The 25,312-nt window shown below is 36.3% G+C and overlaps 1 protein-coding gene across 1 annotated transcript in view; it reads right to left on the bottom strand.

Moving 5' to 3' along the window:
• Positions 1 to 2,831: 2,831 nt before the first annotated feature.
• The window catches only part of LOC123553282 (large proline-rich protein BAG6-like), a 33,416-nt gene continuing 10,935 nt past the window's right edge, over positions 2,832 to 25,312 (bottom strand). The window contains exons 12-27 of the mRNA XM_053524206.1: positions 23,510 to 23,550; positions 22,998 to 23,192; positions 20,373 to 20,538; positions 19,229 to 19,429; positions 17,768 to 17,994; positions 16,710 to 16,824; positions 15,721 to 15,876; positions 14,198 to 14,403; positions 13,632 to 13,887; positions 12,187 to 12,410; positions 10,310 to 10,412; positions 9,499 to 9,626; positions 7,760 to 8,134; positions 6,720 to 6,875; positions 6,152 to 6,259; positions 2,832 to 5,550 (exon numbers count right to left, since the gene is read on the bottom strand). Of these exons, the coding sequence (XP_053380181.1) occupies positions 5,275 to 5,550; positions 6,152 to 6,259; positions 6,720 to 6,875; positions 7,760 to 8,134; positions 9,499 to 9,626; positions 10,310 to 10,412; positions 12,187 to 12,410; positions 13,632 to 13,887; positions 14,198 to 14,403; positions 15,721 to 15,876; positions 16,710 to 16,824; positions 17,768 to 17,994; positions 19,229 to 19,429; positions 20,373 to 20,538; positions 22,998 to 23,192; positions 23,510 to 23,550 (2,933 nt within the window). The 3' untranslated portion in view covers positions 2,832 to 5,274. The remainder of the gene's footprint in view (positions 5,551 to 6,151; positions 6,260 to 6,719; positions 6,876 to 7,759; positions 8,135 to 9,498; positions 9,627 to 10,309; positions 10,413 to 12,186; positions 12,411 to 13,631; positions 13,888 to 14,197; positions 14,404 to 15,720; positions 15,877 to 16,709; positions 16,825 to 17,767; positions 17,995 to 19,228; positions 19,430 to 20,372; positions 20,539 to 22,997; positions 23,193 to 23,509; positions 23,551 to 25,312) is intronic.

The raw sequence follows: 25,312 nt of genomic DNA, 5'->3' as shown, positions 1-25,312 counted from the left end.
TCATCCGCTGACTTACAGGCCAATCCCCATAACTATTACGACAGAAGTAATGTTCCCAGCACGACTCTGGAACTCCCTATGAAGTAATGTTTTGCCGACTCAAAATAAAATTTATCTTATCACTCTCTGCAACCACTGACTTCTACAAATATACTCCTTCTCCCTTTGAGAAGTTCAATGCCACTGTTTGCAACATTGAACATACTTCACCATAATCTTGATCTCCACCACTGTCTTTTAAATCACTAACACGTTTTCCTTTCAGTAAAAAAAAATCTCTTTTATTTGGTCCGATATTAATTTATTTTGTACTAACAATCTTTGTGGCTTGACGCAAACGAAAGTGTCTACGTCCTTGTAAACGATTAGAGAGTAATGGAAGATGGAAGATCTATATGTAGATCTAGGTAGAGATCGATGGCATGTAACGAAATCATTAAAGACGAAATGTTTAGCTCGACTGCACTCCCTTGCACCCAAAGTGTAGCGTCTATTTCATTATAAAACACTGTTGGACTCACTTTGTGTGGAATTGATAGAACTTATTCTGCGTCATTACCAAACTATATGCCTATAGCAGCAAAGAGTGTAGCTTGGAAGTGGGCCCCTCTCTAGCTAACTCTGGTGCCAACATTCATACAGTCACATCCTCTTCCATACCGCCCACCTCAAACTGTAATTTCACAGTGAATATGTAAATGTAGGTAAAAGCCTATATCATCGATGTATTAGTACGCTTGTTTCTGGCTTTCCAAGTTAGTTGTCCAAATAATTTCCGGAACTTATGTATTATAAGGTTTGACAGGTTCTTCCCCGCTCCTGGTCCAGACTACAGAATACAAAATAAAGTCTTACTTACAGGGTTAATTAGATTGATAATAAGGGATTTGTCACTAAATTTCAACTTTTGTAATTTTTCTCCAACTTAGTCTAAGGGTGAATTTACACGTGCCTAAAAAGGTAGTCGTATTGCCGCGTGTTCAACTTAAAAAATACAGAATTAAAATGTCTCTAAGAAGCGGAGTTTGAATTATTTCAGATTATATTTTCTTTTAAAACAAGGTAACGAATAAGTTTTTTATGTTGCCAGAGTTTTATAGAATAATCCAATATTTTAGTTTATGAAACAAAATCAGAACAATTTCTTAAGGTATGTGGGGGAGAAGGTGAACTATAGACGGAAAACGTTGATTCATAAACTGGATACGATAACTCGAGAAGCAACACTATTTAAAAACCAACAAAAATTCGCGTAGAAGTTTTGCATTGATACTAGTCCAGATAGGCTTGTCACAACCCTTCAGGCTTGCAGTTTCGTACTGCAGTTCTCAAAATATTCATTTTAGTATTAAATATTATTGTAAAAACATACTCGAGAATCTTAGGTCTCAAATAAGATACGTTTTATTAAGCGTATAGCGTTTTATTTCAGTTTAACATTTTATTGAGAATTTGTTTCATATCTTGGTGCCAGGCATGTCAAGGTCAGTTATGAATATCTTGATTGCACACATGTGTATAAATATTCCTTAAAAACTTCTGTATCATTAGGTTAAAAGTCAACATGTACATAGACATGTTCAAACATACACGTATGTGCACTTATAATTACGTATCTATTTGTCAAATTGTACGCAGAAGTGCTCTTATGAATATATACAGTAGGCGGACGCGCAATATTACGTGCACGTGAACATACAGGTGCATGCATATTTATGTGTGCACTTCACATATACGTGCGCACCATTTGTGTTGAAAGCATTATAAAGTATGTGTGCACGTGTAATATGAATTATTTCAAACCGTTCATGAATAGAAGAACTTGTTTCAGATAAATGGATTCTTTTCAAATCCTACAACTGTAACTGATCGTAAATGATTTATTGAAAACAGCACTAGTATCTAAATATTGATTTTGAATAAAACCGTTTGTAAAGCACCTAAGATGCGCCCCCTCCCCGAAAGACAATCAGTCCTGTCTGTTCGAGCGTGCTGGGAACATTACTTCTGTCGTAATAGTTATGGGGATTATCCACTGAGCAGTTACAGGGACAATCAAGCCATAAAGATTGATTTCTGAAAAGACCACTGAACCTGAACTTTGGCCTAGTAACCCTGACAACAAACGGTTACCAACTGATCACATCAAGTTTGCCAGAAGCCGAAGACTTCTCCATTTATATAAGATTACAGTGACCTTTACCTTTGACTTATAAAGTCATCTACTTTCCAGAGTCATCCAATGAAGTTTCACTAGAGAACCTAACATTATTCAGTTACTGACTAAAAACCCTGAAGTTCCAGTTTTGAGGCAACCACGGCCTTGACTTTTGACCTACTGGCCACACAAACAGAGCTTTTTAGACCACATGTAATCATCGTATGAAGTTTGACCGCAGCAGGTCCAAACCTTCGCCAGTTACAGAGCGGATACAGTCTCCAGTCTGTAGGTGACCTTGACCACCTACATACTACACTTAAAAACATCTTTCGAGGTTTGACCAACATGTCAATGTGACCTTGACATTTGACCCCTCAAAACTGGTCATTTACTGACAGCTGGTGAATTTAAATTCTGCTCAGAGAAGAACCTACTTTCAGTCTGCAGGTTACTGTGGCCTTGACATTAGACCTCAAAAACAATAGGGGTCATCTACTAACCACAGGTCATCATCCTATGACGCCTGACCACTGTGGGTTCAAGCCTTCTCAAGTTACTTAGCATAAACCAGTGTCTACTAACACAAGGACAGGCCAACACACAAAATCAAAAAAAAACAAAAAAACCTTCTGTTCTTCAGAGTAGAAATAATAACAAGAAAACAACAATATTTATTAAGTGACATACTATTTTATTATAAATTTTGGTTCCAATGTAATGATATTCATAAAATTGTTTGAACTGACAGATTTCATCTATATTTTAAATCACAGAGAACATCCAGATCACATTAAATAAAGACTTACATATATAAGTTTTGTTTTCAGTGTACCTCATACATCTATATAACTGTCAAATCAGTGACACTAAAATCATGTTTGGAACTATATATATATGGCAGAGTACTGGGCATGAATTCATTACAGTAATCCAGAATATGAAGAAACCACCCAGAAATGTGCCTTCTTAGGCTAGACAGAAAAGCAAAATTTTACTAGAAACAAAATGACGGCATTAGAATATTCTACATTCTTAAATCTACATTTTCCATAAATAAAAGGGAAGTAACTCACTTATGTAACAGCAATATTGGAGTAGAGTTGTCAGGCATTATCTTTACATGTGTACTTGATCAAATTCTTTTTATTTTTTTTATTTATCTATACTTTCACTATTTAGCATCATTCATTGCTAGATTCCTGAAAATTATCTTTCTTCAAGGGACTGACAACTTTATCTGATCTACATAAATTTGCAAAACAACAAACAAATGTTTTCAAAAAAGTCATCCAGGAAAACACAGATGATCGAATTGATCTGACCTGGAATACTGGATGTCAGACATAATATTAGACTGAATTAACAGGCCTGAATGCTGTACTCTGTAATCTGGAAAACTTTCTGAATGTGTAAATGGAAGAGAAAGTAAAATGGAAATGGGTGTAACCTATGTACAAACAACCAGAATGCAAACAAGGTTTTATTTACTCATCAATATAATATCTGTGAAATGGACCTGAATAATAATAGACAGTCCTCTAGTTAATCTAAAGCCCGACGGTGGCAAGTGACTTTGCCTTTGCGACCATCGCAGACAAATATCAGCCTGCACATTTTTGCTGTTCAGTCAGTAAATTTTCAGAGACACTCCTTTGAATAATACGTGGTACTGCCCAAATTGAATGATGGACCAGTCCATCTTAGAAACTTAGCAGGGTAAGGGTTAATCCTTATAGCCCAAATATCCTCTGTTACCTGTTATTGCACGTAAAGTCTTTAAAGCTGACACTTTAACCCGATAGGGCAATACTGAAATCCGTAGTCATTCTCTTAATTGCAGATATTTAACATGATTTCCGGATTATTAACCTGTACAATATGTAACCATTTACAGACTTCATGAAAATATTCGCAACTGCTTAACACAGATGACTGCTGTTGAAATATACTGAACTGAAATGCATATGTACCATAATTGTATGCATGGACAGGAAATGGATGAATCCGAGGTAAAATGGGGAAAATTATACAACATATTTCTTAATGCATTTTTTAAAAAGTTCATTAAAAAAATGCATTTAAAAATAAAACATTATAACCTCAAGTGTAGCCAGTGGATTCCAGATATATACAGTATTTTCACTTTTTTAGTTTTATCTGAATTAACCCCAATAGCATACTGGGCACGACTGATTCTGCCTTTGCGACCAATGTAGATCATGATCAGCGTGCACATCCATGTAGTTTGTTCATGATCTGCACTGATCACTACTCAGCCAGATTAGGTATGCATCACTTTTAATAGTAAATAGTACTGTCCAAATTGCAAGATGGACAAGTTCATTATAGAAATTGAGCAGGGTAAGGGTTAAGGTAGCGGACTCCTTATGACAATCAGCAATGTCTATGCAATGACGCAATCTCTGTATGCAAGTTTGGCATTTTTTCACCATCACAGAAACTTGTTTTTCATAACAACTACAGACTGATGAAATCCTCTATGGAAAAATACGTAAACAAACAATCATTGCTATTGGTTCACTACCTTAACAGAGCTCACAAACTGATTGTAGGAAAAGTTCTAAAAACACATGTTTACTACATTTATAACTGCTTCACAAACTTATGGCCAGAACTCGGGTGCTTCATTTTATTCAATGATCATAGGAAATGTACTTGGACTCGCAACTTACATCCTTCTAGGCAAGGAGTTTTAATCTCTGAAAAAGCACCATGCCATCAACCACTTAATAATTACTTAAATACACTGAAACGAAGTACAACAACTGACGAAATCTCTTTGATTGCACACATAACATAGTTAAAGGAACTTCATACTTGGCCTGAGTTTTCCTATTTCATTTGATGAGAACACAGACAAAAATTTTACAGCCAAAATTGTACAGTACATGAAAATGGTATGCTTTTCGCACAACTGCATGTTAGCTTATTTTCATAACTTAATAAAAACACCTGAATTGCGCAGGTTAGGTAATTTAAAAACAGAATTTCACAAACTGACTGAGCTTTCATATTTCATGCTATGAAAGTTCTCACAAAAATTCGCCATTGTTCAATTTCTTCAAATCTCTGTTTATTTTCTGAACACTTCATCATTTCTTTGTATCCGAACCTTTATGAAAATACTCCTCTGTATTAGGAAATCTTTCTGGTTTGAAATCTTTGTCAGTATTAAGTCTCTGTGACAAACTACTACTTATATTAGATTCGAAAGCTTGTTGCAATTCAGTGTCATTGGTCACTTCCGAGGAAAGATTTTCCAGGCTACTGACTGGTTCAACAGCTGCTGCTGCGACCGCTCGACGTATGGACTCTGGAAGTGCTTCAGCTGTGTTTGATAAATCTCCAGGTCTGTCCTGTGTCATTAACTGAAACAGCATGAATAAATTAAGTAATACACTTACTGAAACATATTTCAATGGACAAATATTAATACAGCAGTTAGTGATACAAGTAAAGAAGTAAAAGTTGGCAGTTAATAACAAAATCATAAATCTTGGTTGTTTCTGTTTGTGTTTTTAGTGTAAGCTGAGTAATATTTTACATACTAGTTTATCTACCCTGGTAGTTTTTATGACATAAATACTGCCATAATCTTAATTGAGCCGCACCATGAGAAAACCAATATAGTGGCTTTGCGACCAGCATGGATCCAGACCAGCCTGCACATCTGCACAGTCTGGTGGTCAGGATCCATGCTGTTCGCTAATGGTTTCTCTAATTGCAATAGGCTTTAAAAGCGAAATTTATTTTAAGATAACAGAAATTTGTGCTAAAATGATATTTTGTGCATGTTTTTGGGATGGGACTTGAAAATGTCTTCAAGACAGCCGGAGAGCTTCACATACCAATTTTCAAATGTATTTACAACTGATTTTGTTTTCTAATTTGTTTGTTTATAATTGCTTTATAATTTGTAATAACAGAATGATATCTAATTCCTTTTCAATAAAATACTAGAACAAATACCCGTCTTCTTTTTGGTGGCATTCCTTGAAGATACACATCACTGTGTGGTCGCTGAAGAGACTGACTCTTCTGTTTTTCTATATCTCTTGTAATGACTGGTACCCATTCCTGTAACAGAAATAAGATCAATTTAAACAAAAGGTTACCAGGTCATTTGGCAACTTTTCAGCTTTTCATGGTGGCGGAAGACCACACCAACCTTCCGTAAGCCATCTGAACAACTTCCTCACATGAAAGAATTCTACACCCTCAGCAAGGTTTCAACCCCATAGAGGCAAGATATTCGAAGTCAGCGACCTTAACCAATCAGCCAAAGAGGCCCCTATCTAGTTTGCTGTTTGCAAAGTTATAACCTTTAGCCTGCTGGCGGCAATTGGTTGTGCCTTTGCAACTAGTGCAGACCAAGATCAGCCTGCACATCCGTGAAGGCTGATCATGGTCGGCACTGTTCGCTATTCAGTCAGTAAATTTTCAGTAAACACCCCTTTGAATAATAAGTGGTACTGCCAAAACTGAATGATGGACTAGTCCATTTTAGAAATTTAGCAGGGTAAGGGTTGAAACTTACCGGAGGTAATACTGACTGCCAGTCTCCATTTACAGACTGTGCCCCAGATGGTGAAGGCTGGTTCTCAGCGTGTACTGTTGGTTTAGTTGTACTATCAGCAGAAGCAGCTCCTTTTACCTCACTTGTAGTGGAGGGTTTGTGGTTATCTACCTCAATCTGAAAGACATTCCTTTGGTTAGTATGTGTTTGTTTGGATTTAGGGCCATTTTTTTTTCAACAATATTTCAGTTATATAATGGTACGCTGTTTACCTTACCAGTGTTGAACTTCATGGCTTCTGCACCAGTACTACTAACCATTTCTCCACAAGTAACTGCCAACTTCTCCACATGTATCAGAGGTGGAGGAAGAAATAACTTAAAGACACATCTTTTATTAATTGTCACCCGAGGACTGAACTAAAAACCCCATAATCTATTGATCTGCCCTCTCCATATTGATTAGCAATCAAATCACAAATACAATTCACAGCATACCAAAATTATTAAGCTGTTGGAAACATTACCCTTTCTTATAGCTCTAAGTAAATTAACTTTAAAATATATAGTGTATGACAAACTGTCTGAAAAGATGCGTATCATAAACAGCTGAAAAAAAAAACAACAAACTATCTTCTTAATTACACTACTGAGTTCTTTAAATGCACTGAACTTATTTTTTGCTAAAATAAGCTAACTGTTGAATTTGTAAACTTATTACAGGCATGTGTATTTAAGTGTAATATCCAATAACAATAACAGTAAGGATATGGCTCCTCACAAACCGTGAAAAAAGCTTGATGTGAAGAACACACACTCTAAAATAATGGTGTACTATAAAAGCACATATTTTCGTTGGGTCGAAATTTTGCAAATTTGAAATTGTGTTTGTTCGCGAGGTTTAATATCTGCTAATTGAAAAAAAGATACCCTACTGGAATTTGATTTATACTTTGTCTAATGGTTATATTTTACGCAAGGATTATTTTTTGCGAGATGTAGAGCTTCGCGAATATAGCGAAAATTAAACCCTTGTGAAAATTTCTGCTTTTACAGTATTACCTCTGACGCTCCAGGTGATGTTGTAGAAACAGGTGAACACGTCTCCATTGGCTGATCCTCTGTCTTTTTTTTCTCCTCTTGAGATGGCACACTGGCCCTTTTTGGTGAAGGGGCCCTTGAAGGCGATGGATCTCTTTTCGCCCCCGATCCCGATGAAGCAGCTTTAGGTGTTGATGTTTTAGCTGCACGAGTTGCCTGGGGTGTCTGTTTAGAGGCTGCCCCTGAAGATGGCTGGCCAACCTCTTTATACACTATATAGTGAGATATTTCACCTTCAGTCACATTTATTGTGGGAATAAACTGACCAACCTGACGATTTGTCATTGCTGCCATCCAATCCCGAATGAACGGGTTCACTCCTGTTGTTAATAATTGCTGTAATAGACAAAACTCATTGTAAACACTTTCAAAAGAACTGATAAACACAAAGAACTTCAAAACTGAAGAAATGTTAACATAAAATGACATAAAAATGCCATGTTTTTATATCTTGTAAAAAGAAAAACATGTTGTTTCTTAAGTCACACTGAAACTAGTTTCGCAAATATTCATTACAGCAACTAAAGTCTATACTTTTTTGCATTTCATTTTTGATATGAAAAAAACACAATACTTTTTAAATAAACATTCCAGTACTTTGAATCCTCAACAGTAATCTGGAAAATAAATTTTGAAATTCTTACAATGTAATAGAGGTGGATGTGTATGGTCAATTGTCACAGGTAAAATATGCATTGTCATTCAACAATACAGCCAAAAAATAAGTATTCGCAGACTGCTGCTCTCTAGAGCAGTCTGATTTTTGATTTGGATTTAACACTATTTTTTATTTTTCGACAGTATTCCTGTAATATAATGGCAATCTGGTAGCGTAATCAGTGTCCTCAATGCTGTAACAATATCATTACTTTCTCCACAAGTAACTTCTCACCACATGTCAGAGGTTGGGAATGCATGAATTCAGACGCAATGCTTTCTGTCAAGCTGCCATAAAAAAATATGTTTCTCAACCGTGGATTGATTTGTTTGTTTGTTTGTTTTGGGTTTAACGCCGTTTTTCAACAGTATTTCAGTCATGTAACGGCGGGCAGTTAACCTAACCAGTATTCCTGGATTCTGTACCAGTACAAACCTGTTCTCTGCAAGTAACTGCCAACTTCCCCACATGAATCAGAGGTGGAGGACTAATGATTTCAGACACAATGTCATTTATCAAATAGTCACGGAGAACATACACCCCGCCCGAGGATCGAACTCGCGACCCTGAGATCCGTAGACCAACGCTCTTACCTACTGAGCTAAGCAGGCGGGCTCAACTGTGGATTGAACTTACAACTTACATAGAAGGTATGCTCTACCCACTGAATTGTTTGTTTGTTTTGGGTTTTACACCATTTTTCAAAAATTATTTCAGTTATGTATCTGTAGGCAGTAAACCTAACTAGTGTTCCTGGATTCTGTACCAGTACAAAGCTGTTCTCTGCAAGTAATTGCCAACTTCTGCACATCAATCAAGAGGTGTAGGCCAAATGATTGCAGACAAAATGTATTTTATCAAGCCGTCACAGAGAACACATGTCCTGCCCGGGGATCAAACTCACGACCCCGCCATCTGTAGATCTGTCCTCTTCCTATTGAGCTAAGCGGGCACATTCCCACCAAATTAAACTGGGCAGAAAGCGGGCCGACTTCTTACATAGCTCATCATACAGATAGATGTTTATGAAATAGATGATTACCAGTCTCTCGGCAACCATACGTTCCACACTCTGCATTCCTCCCAAACATCTACTGCTCAACACAAACAACTCTGATAACAGTCTCCGCACACAGGAATACAGATCTTGACCAAAATGTACATCTCCATCTGTAATAAATACATTCCTTCTTAAAAAAAAAACCCAGACAGTTTCAGTTAATGAGACCAACATAAAAATGTGCTTGCAATCTAGATTATGATAATTTTGCAAAGAATTATTTAAAATTTAGGTTACAGTTCTTGAGCACATCAATACCAAATACCATTGAACTATTACTGTGAAATCATTTTTATTCGCGTAGGACGAATTTTCGCGTATTTCGCGCCAGAACCGATGCGTGAATTTAAGACCGCGCTATTAATATTTTTTAATTTATTTTTTCATTTATGAATTGAAAATGCGCGAATTAAAGCCCGTACGAAACAGACCTTTTTCACGTTTGCGCGAAACTTCATGCCAGCGAATTTAAATGATTTCACAGTAGTTTTTGAGCACTGCACACTGTTTCAATGAATTGTCTATTGATACCATATACCATTAAACAATTTATTTCTGATGTGATCCAGAAATTCAGATATCATAAAAATAACCTTTTGTCTCTGTTAAATTCATAAATTAGATGCATATCAAAGATTAAATTTCTCCAGTTACAACATTAATTTAATAGACAGTAAGTTTGCCCCACTCAAAAATGAAGGGACCCAGCAGTGAATGTATGCATACATTTACTGACAAGTCCAAAACTGTCATTTAACATCTGCATAGTATAGAGTTCTAATTCTTCTCTTACCTCTGGAATGCATCACAAGAGAAACAACATTGTAGAACTGCTGGTTGAAGAAATGGTTCAATGTAGCCAAGAAATCTATGTGTGGCCGAGGTTGTGTAGAATTCTGAAAAGATGTATCAATAGATATATGACTTATCTTGTTTAAATCATGAGAAGTACTATATTATAATAAGCACTTTATAAAAGTAATATCTCCCCCTCCCTTCAAAAAAAAAAAAAAAAAAACGACAAAAAAAACCCCAGAATAATCAGATAGATAAACAAGAGCTGTCGGAGGACAGCAACGCTCGACTATTCAACAGCCTTGTCAAATGAATCAATACAAAAGTTGAAAAAGGGGCATAATTTTGTAAAATGCAAAGTAGAGGTATTGAACCTCTGTACTGCATGTCATATCATGACAATGAACAAGTGTGTGAAGTTATGATCCTTTCCAATTTGTGGATACTGAGATACCAGCTTACATACAAAAACTTAACCAAAAACAGCTAAGTCAAAAAAAGGGACATAATTTTGAAAAAAAAAGAGTACAGTTACGGGACTTGCTTAGTGCATGTCAGATCATGACAGTGAACAAGTATGTGAAGTTTCAATCCATTCCCATTATCAAGTACTGAGATACCAGCTTACATACAAAACCTTAACCAAAAATTTCTAAGTCGAAAAAGGGGCATAATTTTGTAAAAAAGTAAAATAGAGTTATGGAACCTGTGCAATATAGGTCAGTTTATCACAGTGAATAAGTGTGTGAAGTTTCAATCCATTCCCACAAGTGGTTACTGAGATACCAGCTTACATACAAAACCTTAACTAAAAATTTCTAAGTCGAAAAAGGGGCATAATTTTGAAAAAAAAAAGAGCAGAGTTATGGGACTTGCTTAGTGCATGTCAGATCATGACAGTGAACAAGTATGTGAAGTTTCAATCCATTCCCATTAGTAAGTACTGAGATACCAGCTTACATACAAAACCTTAACCAAAAATTTTTAAGACGAAAAAGGGGCATAATTTTGTAAAAAAGCAAAATACAGTTATGGAACCTGTGCAGTGTAGGTCAGTTTATCACAGTGAATAAGTGTGTGAAGTTTCAATCCATTCCCACAAGTGGTTATTGAGATACCAGCTTACATACAAAACCTTAACCAAATCAGGACGCGGACGCGGACGCCAACGCATGGGCGAGTCCAATAGCTCTACTATTCTATGAATAGTCGAGCTAAAAATTAAAACTGATGTAGAACAATGATATTGTACCAAGAATGCTATGAAAATCAGCTTAAAAGTAAGCAAGTCATAAGCTAATGTTTGATCTAATTACTCTTAAAATCCTAAATTTTAAGCCTTTAATTACTTATCAATGTGGTAATTTCATTATCCTTAACTTCTTTTTGACAGACTGTCAAGAAAATCCACATTTTTTCTGACAAATAATTCATCACCTTTATAGCGCAAAAAAATGGATAAGTCCTTCTTTAAGTCAATGGAGTTTTCCACTTTTTGCACTGAGGTGCAGGCTGATCATGATCTACACTGGTCGCAAAGCAGAATCAATCGTGTCAAGCATAATAAGGGTTACACTGTACTAAACAGCACATATTAATAAATGCACTCATATTTCACCCTTCCCCTAGTCCATGTATTTCTTTTTTTTTTAAAGTCAATGCCTTTTTATAAACATCCCCCTTTTGCAAAATGTAATACCCCAATAAGCATTAATAAGGGAATAATCAGAATTTTAAAAAAGTTCATATATTTCCTTTGGTATATTATCACTAATATAAAAGACACATCAACCGCTGTTAACAGACTTGGAAGTCAATCCGACAATAAATGTTATATGGACCACATGTAATATGAGAACTATCTTTAATTCTTACCACTGTTTCTTGTATATCAGTTTGCATGGAGTCAACCAGATCTTCCACGGCCATACGTATATTCTGCGGCAATGGTTCAAGATCGCTGAGGACCCTGGATGAGATAAACCCTCTAAGGGGCAGCTGTACCTGGTTTAAAGGAGCTGGGGAACCATAGAACACGGATATCAAGTCTGTGATTTGCAGATGAGACAATACGCAGGACATTATATCATTGATGAAACCTGTAAAAATAAAAGATATTAACCTTTACCCTGCTAAATTTCTAAAATGGCCTTGTCCATTATTCAATTTGGGCAATACCATTTATTATCCGAATGGGTGTTCACTGAAAATTTACTGACTGAATAGCACTGGTGCAGGCTGATCTTGGTCTGCACTGGTCGCAAAGGCTGATTAACTTGCCTCAGCAGGCTAAAGGTTAATATTTAATTTTCATCTACTTGAACTTTAGAACAGTTTTTTGTTTTTTATTTCTCTTTACTCAACATATAAACTATCGTAATACAAATTGTGATTTAACAATGATGATAAAAATGTTTCACTTAATCTAAGAATATAGGAGCTGCACCATGAGAAAACCAACATAATGCGTTTGCGACCAGCATGGATCCAGACCAGCCTGCGCATTTGCACAGTCTGGTCAAGATCCATGCTGTTCGCTTTCAAAGACTATTGCAATTAGAGAAACCGTTAGCGAACAGCATGGATCCTGACCAGACTACGAGGATGCGCAGGCTGGTCTGGATCCATGCTAGTCATAAATGCACTATGTTGGTTTTCTCATGGCGTGGCTCATATAGACTTAAAAATTCAAAATGAGCAACAGTAACAAAATTCTGAATTTGATAGAATACTGGGAAAACTTAAGCTGTTAACAGTAGAGTCAACTGCATTTCAATACATACAGAATATTTTTACACCAGGATAAGGTACTTCAGGCATTTAGGAAGCACAAGAGTTTCATGTATGTATTTCTGTTTCTATTTAGAAATATCATTATGTTTTAGACAACAGAGTCATAGCATTGTCTGAAATAATACTGTGTTTACTACTGATTGCTCTCCTATCTGAACTTCCTTGTTTGTTTTTGCAAAAATGGTAACTTAATGTAAAATCTTAATTATGTACAATAATATCGAAATTCTAGTCTCAATTTTACAGAAGGCTGATCTTTGTCTACACTGGTCGCAAAGGCAGAATCACATGCCGCCAGCATGCTGAAGGTTAAAGAATTCAAAAAAACATTGTGGGAAAGCAATGCAAAAGCCTATTTCTCTATTGTTGCTCTTCATTTCTGAATTACCTGACAAGTGTTCACATTAAGCAATTATTTGTTTGAGCATCGTAAATGTAACTTTGCCTGAATTTTACTGAAATTTGATTTAAAATAGCAACATTTAGTGTTTTTTTATTTGATTTTGCATTTTACAAATTAAACCTACCTTCCCCTTGTGGCATGCCATAGTTCTGCCCAAGGCCAGTCAGGAATTCTGCAATAGTTTGTCTTGGAGCCTGTCCCATTGCAGCTTGTGACATATAGCCTGTTATACCACTAACCAATTGTGTGAATGCTTCATCACTGATGGCTTGCTGACCACCGCTGGACTCCATAGACTGGTTAACAGCTTGATTAGCAGATTGCTGGGGACCAGATGCATTGCTAGACTGGTTCCCTTGCTGCTGACCTTCATGCTGATCCTGTTAAAATATCAAACCTCACCTCAACAATTGTGTTGAAAGCCAGCAGTACTGTTACACCAGATTTCTTAATTTCAACCTGATTATATTTGCATAATATTTTGAATTAGTTATCATCACAATCATGTTCATAAAACTGGACCTTGGAAACTATACCAGCAATCGATTTCAAACCGTACAAGCCATCATTTTCAAACTGTACCAGCCATTGTTTTCAGGAATATTTTTACCAAAAAGATGCACATCTGACCTTCATAATTATGAAATCTTCCTACCAAGTCTGAACAAAATCAAACCATTCCATACTTACAGCAGCCTGTAACATTGTCCTCAGCACCTGTACAAACTCTGGTTCAGATCCTCCGGTGCTGCCTTGTGTCCGAGTTGCTGTCGATGCCGACCCCTGACTGGGGGTACTAGTTGTGTTGGCGGCTGATGTGGCTGGTTGCGCAGGTGGTGCTGTAGGTCTAGCACCTGGCACATTCTGTCTTGGGGTACCAACCCTAAACCTCATACCTGTATCAGAGATCTTCATGCACTGAATTTCAAATTCGAATTCTCAAAATAATTTAGAGTCAAAATATTTTTTACTTCAAATCAATTAACAAATAATAGACAGGGAAATTCCACAAGGAAATTCCACAAAGTTCAATATTTTCTATTTTTTGTTAGCAATAACCTTGATATAATAGACAGAAGCTGCAACAAAACAATCCCAAAAACAGTCTATCCTATTAAACTACCTACAGACCAAGTTTCATTACAAAATCTCAGCTCTTTAATATTAGCTTGCTTCGCATCAAGTCTTGCAACATTAAGTCAATCCTATCTGATGTTATAAACTGGTAACCAGCTTTCTGATGATCAAGTGAAAAAAGCTGTTTTTCATTTTAACATGACCTTGACCTTGACCCAATGGCAATCCAGTCAAACCTGTCTACAAAGACCACACTTGGGAGAGCCAAAATGTGGTCTTTATTGGTAGGTGGTCTTTATTCACAAGTTTAAATATACTGTACATGTTAAAATGGGAAACAAAACATGTGGTCTTTTAGGGCCAGGTTGTCTCTGTTCAGAGGTGGTCTTTAACACAGGTTTGACTGTATAATGACTCTTTTATATAAATTATATGAAAGAAATTATGAGCTCTGATGAATATGAACTGCAACCCATCTGTTCCACAGCACAAAAGACCTCTTCAGCCCAATCTGAATCAGTCACTTTAAACTCAAGTTATTGAGCGGAAACCAAAAGTTGATGCCGCTCGCCCAACTAGCGACATTAGCCAATTAAATAACAACATTTTTCGAAAAACTAGGTTAATAAAGTTTACTGAAAGCTCAGGCCAGGATTATAATTACCACATTTTTTTGGTTTGTTTTAGAGTCACACCGACATAATTCAGGATATTTGGCGACTTTTCAAGCTTTTGATTGTGGAGGAAGACCCAAGGTGTACTGACAGACATTGTTTCAAGCATGAGTGGGCACATGGATAAAACCACTGACCTTCAGTAAGGCAGCTTGAGTGAAGTTACAATGCAATACATGAAATAGTTACAGACGTATAAACTTGCGTGCAAACTTTAACCAAGGTATGACACTCCTGACAGTTCAAACACTCAGGTTAAGTACAATACCTCATATAATTCTTTGAATAACCGAGCTAATCAACTTACCAAGCTATAAATGCACATGATACTCACCTTTTAAATATTTTTGTTTTTGAGATCACTTCCTTATGAAATTTTCAACTACAACATATGTATTTCATCTTCAAACAAGTTAGTACATTGTGCTATCTCATTACTTCGACTTGTGTTAAAACTGTTACCTTGCATGAACGGCATCTGTCCACGGAATATTCCACCGATGCCAGCTGGCATACCGGGCATACCGCCAAGCTGGAATGTGGTACCTGGAGCACCAATACGGATACCTGCAGGTCTCGGATCACTATTTGTTGTTGTTGTAGACGATGCAGATGAACCTAACATAGAATAATTTTCACAGTTAACATCCTATACTAAGATTAATTTGGGACGAGACCAGAATGATGCAAATCATTGTATGATAGATGCCCCCAAAAAATATGCATGTCTACTTTATGAAGTATATCAAGTTCAATCTGAGCAAAATGGAAACTATAGAAGGAGCCGGAGTACACAAGGGATGCATGTAGATGTAATATTGATAAGTCAAAAAAAAAGGGGGCATCAATGAAAATAATGACTGAACATGGAAGTCCAGAAAATATGCACATGTCCACTTCATACTGATGATGCATACCAAGTTTCATTTCAACTGAATAGAAAGTGTAGGAGGAATTCAATATCAGACAGACAGACGACAGACAGACGAATAAACGGTCCAAACACAAAATGCCTCCAATATCTTGACACAGAGGACATGAAAATGAACCCTATAAACAGTTTTTCATGTTAATTGTCATTTAATCTTTGAACCTAACTCGGTAATGTCAATAAAACATATCAAAGTGGTAAGTATATATATAAAGGTAAAATAGAAAACTTAAATGAGAAGAAGTTGTACTTTTCTATATGCTTAGTGTCAAGAGTTGCTGGCAGTTCCATATTTTTCTCAGTAGATACAGGTTATACAGAAAACACACACTGCCTACTGTCTGGATTAGACAATTTTTAACATATAATTTTCAAATGTCACTTCCGATTCAAATCAGGACCTTTAAAAGCACACAACAGCTGGCTGCAAAAAGGTCTTTAATAATATGGTATTCATAAGATATCATTAACAATTTTCCAGAAGTACAATATAATGTAGATATTTCATTGTTTATCTTACCTGTTGCAGATGTAGCAGTGGCCGCTGCTGAGACTTGAGCCCCTGACTGTGGTGTACCTCCTAGAAGACCAGACATCAAGTTGCTCACCATATCAGCTAGGGCTGTATCAGTGTTCTATAAAGTTATATATGCATGATAAATAACAAGCTTTTTATCATTACCTATATTAACTTAGATTCAAACATTTAAGGCTTTTAATGTGAATCAGAGTAGATAAATTAGTTATATATTCTCCTTACACTCATAAGCATAAATAACATTTCAAATCATAAAAGTTACATCTTTAAATTATTCATTCTTCAAAAAGCCAAACAGGAAATCAATTAGCCAAATAATTCTTTTAGGCATATGCAGAATTTTAGATTAGAGTCGGAGGCTTTGCCTGAGACATTCCAGAATATGGTCAGTAGGAAAAAATCATGGAAATAAACAGAAGATAAACAATTGGTTCAATCAGTTGTGCACTGATTTAGCATACATGTATGTGCATGAATATTTGGAACCCACACTATCTTATTCAGCACTTTGGTAAATTTTCAAGTGCTACAGGCCAGCTCAGCCATGCAAGTCCCATCTTACGGAACACATAATCAAAACATTATTATTGAACCGCACCATGAGAAAACCAATACAGTGCATCTGCGACCAGCATGGATCCAGACCAGCCTGCATATCCGCGCAGTCTGGTCAGGATCCATGCTGTTCACTTACTGTTTCTCTTATTGCAATAGCATTTGAAAGCGAACAGTATGGATCCTGACCAGACTCTGCAGATGTGCAGGCTGGTCTGGATCCATGCTGGTCGCAAATGCACTGTGTTGGTTTTCTCATGGTGCGGCTCATATACTGTATAATATTGTATAGAAGCAAAGCATGTGAAATTGCTTCATCAGAGACTCAGATTTACATTTCAAGGTGAAGCAAAATGCTCTCCCATTAGATACTAGAAGGGTAAAATGCTGGGTCTGCCCTCATCCTCCTCTGAATTCAGCTACACTGGTTCACATATTGTATAGTAAGCGTTTGAATGAAAAATATAACAATACTTCGTACGAACCTGAGGCCCTCCTGTCTGGTTGATTATACCTCTAGCATGTTGTGTGAGGAAATGCCTTGATGAACAGGGCAGGTACTGGTCCACTGGACTGATGTTCTGCGCTAGACCTGGCATACCTGGCACAACAAACGCAGCTGCACGCGGGGCACCAGGTGTCTGTGTCCCTGAAGTACTGCTTGGAGATGCGTTAGTTGTGGTTTGAGTTCCAGAGACACTAGTTGGGGTAGCTGAAATAAAACAAGAACATAAATCATACAATACAATTTCTTTTGAACTTATTAATAGAGGTTCTTGGGTAATATTCCCAAATGAAAAAAATATAAATTTTTTCTCTTATTTAAGATGACAATTCTCAACTAAACTTTATAAAAATATTTTGGTATGAAAAAATACGTCTTTCTCTGTATAAAGAAAAACAAAATTAATATAAATGATAATCTGTAACGTAAATCATTATAAAGAAATGAGCAATTTTATGCTGATGTTATTTATATGTAATGGATAACTAGAAATGTTTCCTAATTTTGACAAAAATGCAGCTAAAACTGTCCTGTAATTTCATAAAACTTGAACAGTTTATTTGAACAAATTCATTAAATAATTTGTTTTTCTTATGAAAGCATACAAACGTTTTTTTGTATTATTATTATGCAAAAGTCAACTGATGAAGAGATAACAAAAGCACTGGTAAACATTGAATGACAGATTTTGTTTTTTGTCTTTTTTACCTCTCATGAACATTCTCAATCAAACCGAGTCTGGTATTATTTTGCTTGGTTGCATTCTATGTTTCCATAGGATCTTCTTACAGATTTTATTTACTATCACAACAGCAATCAATCTTTAACTGCCTTGCGGCCGTAAAATGTCTGCTCGTGGATTCAGTGTTGTTACATTTTCTAGCCCTTTGGGATCATGGAGTCCATTCAGTATCTATGTAACAGAATTCTGCTTAAGCCTGCGCTAGGAGACATGAGAGGTGTTGTGCTTTCCATAACCTCTCATAAATAGAGTCAAACCGAGTCTGCTATTATTTCGCTTGGTTTCATACTATGTTTCAAAAGGACCTTCTTACAGATTTTATTTTTATTATTATTATTATTATACCAGATTTATATGGTTTTATTGTTAAGTATTAAGTTACATCGACACAATTTAACTTTTAATCGAGTAGAAAGATCCCATGTTCCTCTCTTAAGCATTATCTCAAATATTGGAGGGGGCACTAGGTTAGAGCCATAGAGCTTCGCTAAGCCAGTTGGAATCTTCCTCATAAGGAATATCCTATGTGGCTTCCAACAAACACCACATGATTCACGTCAAGGACCTAAACCAATTGACCTAAAAACCCTGTAAGTCTGATCTAGGCTGACAATTTTTACTCACCTAAAATAGTAAAGAGTGCTCAGTGATTTTTTATAGGTTGACTTGAATCATTTCTTTAATAGATATGAAATTTACCTGAAGTCTGCGTGCCACTGTTAGCTGGAATTCCGTTTCCACCTGATGTCTGGGTGCCAAGCTCGCTCCTTATGGTACCAGGTGGTCTGACTATACGAGGTCCTAGTCTAATACCCATAGGCATACCTGGTCTTGGCAGTCCCATCATAGGTGGAGGACCTTGACCTATATTGATCTGCATTCTCTGTGGCTGGCCTTGACCTTAAATGAATGTATTGAAAAAATATTTAAACCTTATATATGCCCAATTTTTAAAGGTAAACTCATTGTTTTTTAAAGAAAGTTTGAAACTCCCTTTCTTTTCTATTACAATTTTAAAATCCTCTTAAGTTCTTCAGGTACTGTGAAATCATTTACTTCTTTTGGTGCCTAATTTTTGTGAATTTGGTTGTTGTATGAATTAATAAAGTAATAATCCCAGTGAACCAAAAAAAGTCCCTGTATCTTTTTCCTATTAAATTTGAAATTGATTAATTAAAAGTCCACAAATTTTTGTTTTCCAAATCCAAGAAATTTTATCCACTATTTTTTTTAATGATGTTGCTATAAATCAAGGCTATATGGTGACTCTCCAGCTGTAAGAGTGGAGGATAACCCCCAGTATCCCTCGGGGTATTATTCCAGACATGTTCCAGCAACTGGGTAGAAGCAAAGAATTTTTATAAGCAACCTGTAATAGTATCATACGATAATTTTTTTTTTTTTGTAGGGTTTAACATTGCACCGATACAACTATATGTTATATGGCGACTTTCCAGCTTTGATGGTGGAGGAAGACCCCAGGTGCCCCTCCGTGCATTATTTCACCACGAGTGGGCACCTGGGTAGAACCACCGACCTTCCTCAAGTCTGCTGGATGACTTCCTCACATGAAGAATTAACGCCCCACGTGAGGCTCAAACCCACATCGATGAGAGGCAAGTGATTTTAAGTCAGCAACCATAACCATTTGGCCACGGATCATACGATAAAAGTATTCTACATCTCCAGCAGCACTTTGTACCAGTTGCAATTAGGAGCAAGTAAAAAGCTTTCCAAGACAGTGACCTTAACCTTTCGGCCAAGATGGCCAACATTCTATCGTTAAGCAATCTGATTTTGCTTCAGTTATATGACTATATACTTTTATTTATTAGGTTTTTACCTGTCTGGCCTACAATCTGTTGAACTAGGTTCTGGATGAAGTTAGGGGGCAGGATTCCCTGGCCTTGATCCCCCTGGGGTTGTTGTGTGCCACCAGCTGTCCCTGCTGGCTGACCAGCTTGCTGGGCCGGGGTACTGGCTGTTGTCCCTGAATCAGCTGCAACAAACCAGAGTACCAGATACAATCAAATAAGTCTTGTGGACAAAGTGAACTAAAAACTGGCATCTGTTTATGAGAAATCTTAATATATGACTAGAAACCAGAAAATTAAAAACAGCATTTCTGTCAAAACAGCAAAACACTGACGGCATATCTTTGTTGTGTTTAACATTGCAGACACAATTACAGGTCATATGGCAACTTTCCTGCTTTTAATGGTGGAGGAAGAATCAAGTGCCCCTCCAGGGCATTATTTAAGAACATGACCTTATCGTCTATCATAGCAGTGGATGGCTCCCACACAAAGAAGACATCAAAACCCAGCTGGAGCAAACTAACCAGCTAAATAGCCTGCATAGAACCACATAGTGGGTTGCGACGCATGGATCAGACCTCGCTCGCGCGTTGGTCTGGATCATGGTTAGCTTTCAAGCCTATTGCAGTAGAGAATGTTGTGAACGCTGGATCTGACCAGACTGCGGGATGCGCAGATGGTCTGGATCCATGGTCGCAAAGCCACTATGTGATTTTCTCATGGCAAGCTCAATGAAATACATCGACAAACTACTATAATCTGCTTCCTGTGTTGAACATCCTATTAATAACATAGCTCTGGCTCAATGCTGACCATTTTAAATTTCCATTTTCCAAATCTTATGTAATAAGTTGATTCATGCTCGACTCGTCTTCGAACACAGATCATCGAACTCTTCGCCGTCCGAATTATTCCTTCTTAATTCTTTACTTACTCGGATCGCTCGAATTCGAAATCGAACTCTCGAATTTCATTTGGTGGTCCCTTCGGCTCAATTACAGTGATAATTACACCTTTCAGTGAACTATTTGTCGCCGGAATGGCTTTTTTCACAAAAATTTTCCCCCTTGCTGAATTCGCCAACTTCCCTTACGCCGTGGTAATTAACCCTAGAAATTACGTCGGTATACGACAAAATTAATACAGTGAAATTGTTCACTGCAATGCTTAATGGCTTTGATTATACGAAGAAAAAAATTGAGCAATGTCTGTCTTTATTTTGTTGCTAAAAACGGAGATACGATGTTACTTCTATGCTTGCATGGTGAAAACTAGTAAGGACGAAAAAGGGGATACTAAGTCGGTACTGGAAAGCAGGACAACGAATAAGATCCAAAACTTAGAACAATATAGCTTTTCGTATCATGTCATGATTGAAAATAAATAATTAAAGACTATTAGGTTTATCTACAAAAATCAATGTAGTACAAATATGACAAAACTTTTTACGATGTAAGTGTCTGTAACACATCATGCCCTCGATCCCATCAAAATGGCACCCTTTGATGGCTCGAATAACGGAAATCAATTATTTCAAGACCCTCGATTCGAGCCATGAAGTTCGACTGTACTCATTCTTAAAATTAGCAAATTCTAACGTGATTCAGATGCTTGGTAGTTGGCCCATTTTATCATAGTTACCACTCAGCGATATACTGTTTACTGTCAGCTGTTGGTCCATTTCACAAACAAAATATGATCTCTGGTGTGCCATCTCCTTGCGTAGCCTATAATGGGAAATACATTTATAACAAAATTTGTCCAAAAAAAATTCAAGAGAAAAGTTTACTTTGATAAACTCCACATATTTGTTTGTTTTCAATGATGTGATTTCTGAAATACAGCAACAGATGTAGCAAGACATAATACTGTCACGCCAACATCTGTGCATACGGTTTTTTCAGGTATATTCAATTTGGATTAATACCTGAGGAATTCACATCCACACACTTAAATACAAGAGAAATCCTGGACAACACTTTTTCAATAAAAATATTCAACATATTACCATAAGAATGATTAATTCTAACTTAACGTAATTTGTAAAACTGAGAGAAGAAAGAATTTTGTCTGCCTGCAAAACTTTTCAATTCTATTATAACAGTTTGTCTCCTTTATATTTCTCAATTTTTCAGAATGATTAATTCTAACAACATAATTTGTAAAACCAAGAGAAGGAAGAATTTTGTCTGCCTGCATAACTTTTCAATTCTATTATAACAGTTTGTCTCCTCATTTCGGACTGACGAGTGGCTTTTTGACAGTAGAGCACACGTTGTTAAAAGGATTTGGAATCTGAATGCATTTACTATATCAGGTCTGATCAACTAAAATTAGCCTGATAGGTAGTTCTACATGGACATATATTCACCATATTCGAGGACATAGAGACTACTGAAATCATTAATATACGTGGAGGACAATTTGGATTCAGTTGAATCAACAAAGAAATTTAATCCAAGAAACAAGTAGAATGTCCATTACATTTAGGTTCAAATGTTCGAAATCACGAATCCTATCCACAAATTGCTTCGGACAACCACGAAATTTCTGCCATGAAATTAAATGTTTACGTTTCTACAACAGCCCAAAATCTCAATTTCAAAAATGATTTATGTCAACTGGGATTGAGGTGAAAGTTGGCTACAAACCTCAAGAACATTTGAAGCTGTGACATTGTATGTGTAAGCCTCTGCATCTAATACTAACCGCATCATGCTGGGCACCAATGAGTTCGTAGTGGCTGATCTCGCTGCATGATCGAGTACAGTGATACTGTGCTTGGCTGGGGACTGTGTGTTCCGTACTTTTGTTGAAGATGTCCAGCTGAATGAGCTTGGAACCCACTAAAAAGTAATGTACTGCAATAACTGCAGAATGCTCATCAAATAATACAATAATAAATTATGAACAAACAATATCTATAGTTACAAGCAATAATATAAAAACATGCTGGTACAATCATTTGAAGTAACTTCTAAAAAATCAGCTATGACTGGAAAACATCGATGATGCATGGAGGGTAAAACCAGCTTTGATACAGTTTGTTGAATTTTTTTTTCGTTGAATCAATTTAATCATAAATACTGTCTATGCATAGCCCGAAATATTTGAAATCCATCATTTGCTTTCATGAGGAGCCTATTCATTTTGCATGTACAACCATAAGTGCTGCCATGGTAATAAATAATTTCAAAGCTATATCTGTAGTGTAATTTACAAGTTACAGTTTCTATGTAAGAACAATTAAAATTTGTTCTGAAATCATTTAACATTTCTTTGTAACATTAAAGTAACAGTCAAATAGTGAATATTTGCCATTGTGACAAGGTGGATATTCAAGCTTTGAGATAAATTACAAGACTGACATCAGGTGTCACAACCTTGCAACCTAAACCAGACTATGGGAATCCAATGTTTTACTGCAAAATTTATATCATAACGTTTCAATTTTAATTTATGTCTATGAACATAAAAAGTCATAGAATATCTTACTTGTATCGAAATTCTGAACATCAGTGTAAATTTAATTCTTCATAAATTAAATGAGCGTGCCATGAGAAAACCAACATATGGGTTTGCGACCATGCATGGATCAGGACCAGTTGCAGAAGGATACCATGCTTGTTCACTTTTAAGCCTATTGAATTGGAAAATTCAGCAAACACATAGATCATGACAATGCAATGCGCAGACTAGTCTGGATCCATGCTGGTCGCAAACCCACTATGTTGGTTTTCTCATGGCACGGCTCAAATAACAAGAGCTGTCTAATGAACGTGCACTAGGCTTTTAGAAAATACTACCATACCTTTAATGACATTTAACAAAATGTTTAGTGGTATGGGCATATTTTGTTAAAATATAGACCTGAGGTAACAAACCTGGTTCTGTGAGGTTATTCTATAATGCTACAGACTTAAGCCAAGTAGGAGTATATTTGGGTTATCAGTGAGAATTTGTGAAAATTAGCAAATTCTTCATGCTTGCAATTATCCTATTCATCATATGTTATGAAACTGAGCAAAGCTGAGTACTATAAATTATTAACTTATTGGATGACATAGACTCATGAATCTTCAAATAAACAGAGTGGGCATTAGTTTTGATACTGTTAGTACTTCTTATATTAGAGGTTATACAATCAAAAGTATTGTTTGTGGTAAATACACTGTTGAAACTCGATATCTCGATCTTGCTTACTAAAGATTTTAATATAATCGAAGACATTTTCAAGTCCTTTCCAAAGACGTTCAATAATCATTAATCGATTTCGTATCGCGATCACTGAATTGAATACCAATTCATTGTAAACTGTAACTAAGACATCTATAGCTGATTAGAAGTATTGTGCGACTGTGAGGCTCTGTTAGCTGAATTGGCGATATCAATCGTGACTGCCCACTTGTATTGGCCTAAACAACGGCTAGAATTCATTACATACAGTAACTGTATCTAGAATCGTTTGAGCGGCAATTTGTTCGATTTTCAGTAGTAAGCCATCAAACATAAAATTACAGGGATTTTGCTGGGACGTGACTATGAGCTCGAGCAAAGGGTGGTGTTCCAATTATCCGAGTTCAAGCGAACAAAGTTCTACTGTATATACAAAATACGGACTACTAGACACCTGAGAATAATCTGCATAATTCAAGTGGTCAGTCCAATATATGAAAAGCTATCAACCAAAAAAAAAACCAGTATCGCAACTTAGCAATTGAATTATGCAAATAAATTCGTCTAATGCCCAATAAATGTATATTCATGTGTATTAAATAAGAAAATGCAGAATTTTACAGCGATAAAACTGGTCTTGATGCAAGGTATAATAATAAAAATAAACACATGAGACCAAGCTAAATATCTATAAAAATTGTACAATGTCACGACAACAAGAATAGTTTTTTTTTTAAATCTATATACCTATATATACTCTAAAACAGTAGTATATAAATTAAAGCATCTG

Source organism: Mercenaria mercenaria, chromosome 15 (genome assembly GCF_021730395.1).
Source record: "Mercenaria mercenaria strain notata chromosome 15, MADL_Memer_1, whole genome shotgun sequence".
NCBI classification, from domain to species: domain Eukaryota; kingdom Metazoa; phylum Mollusca; class Bivalvia; order Venerida; family Veneridae; genus Mercenaria; species Mercenaria mercenaria.
Note: the sequence above shows the minus strand (reverse complement) of the source record. Positions and strands in the feature narration are given on the sequence as shown.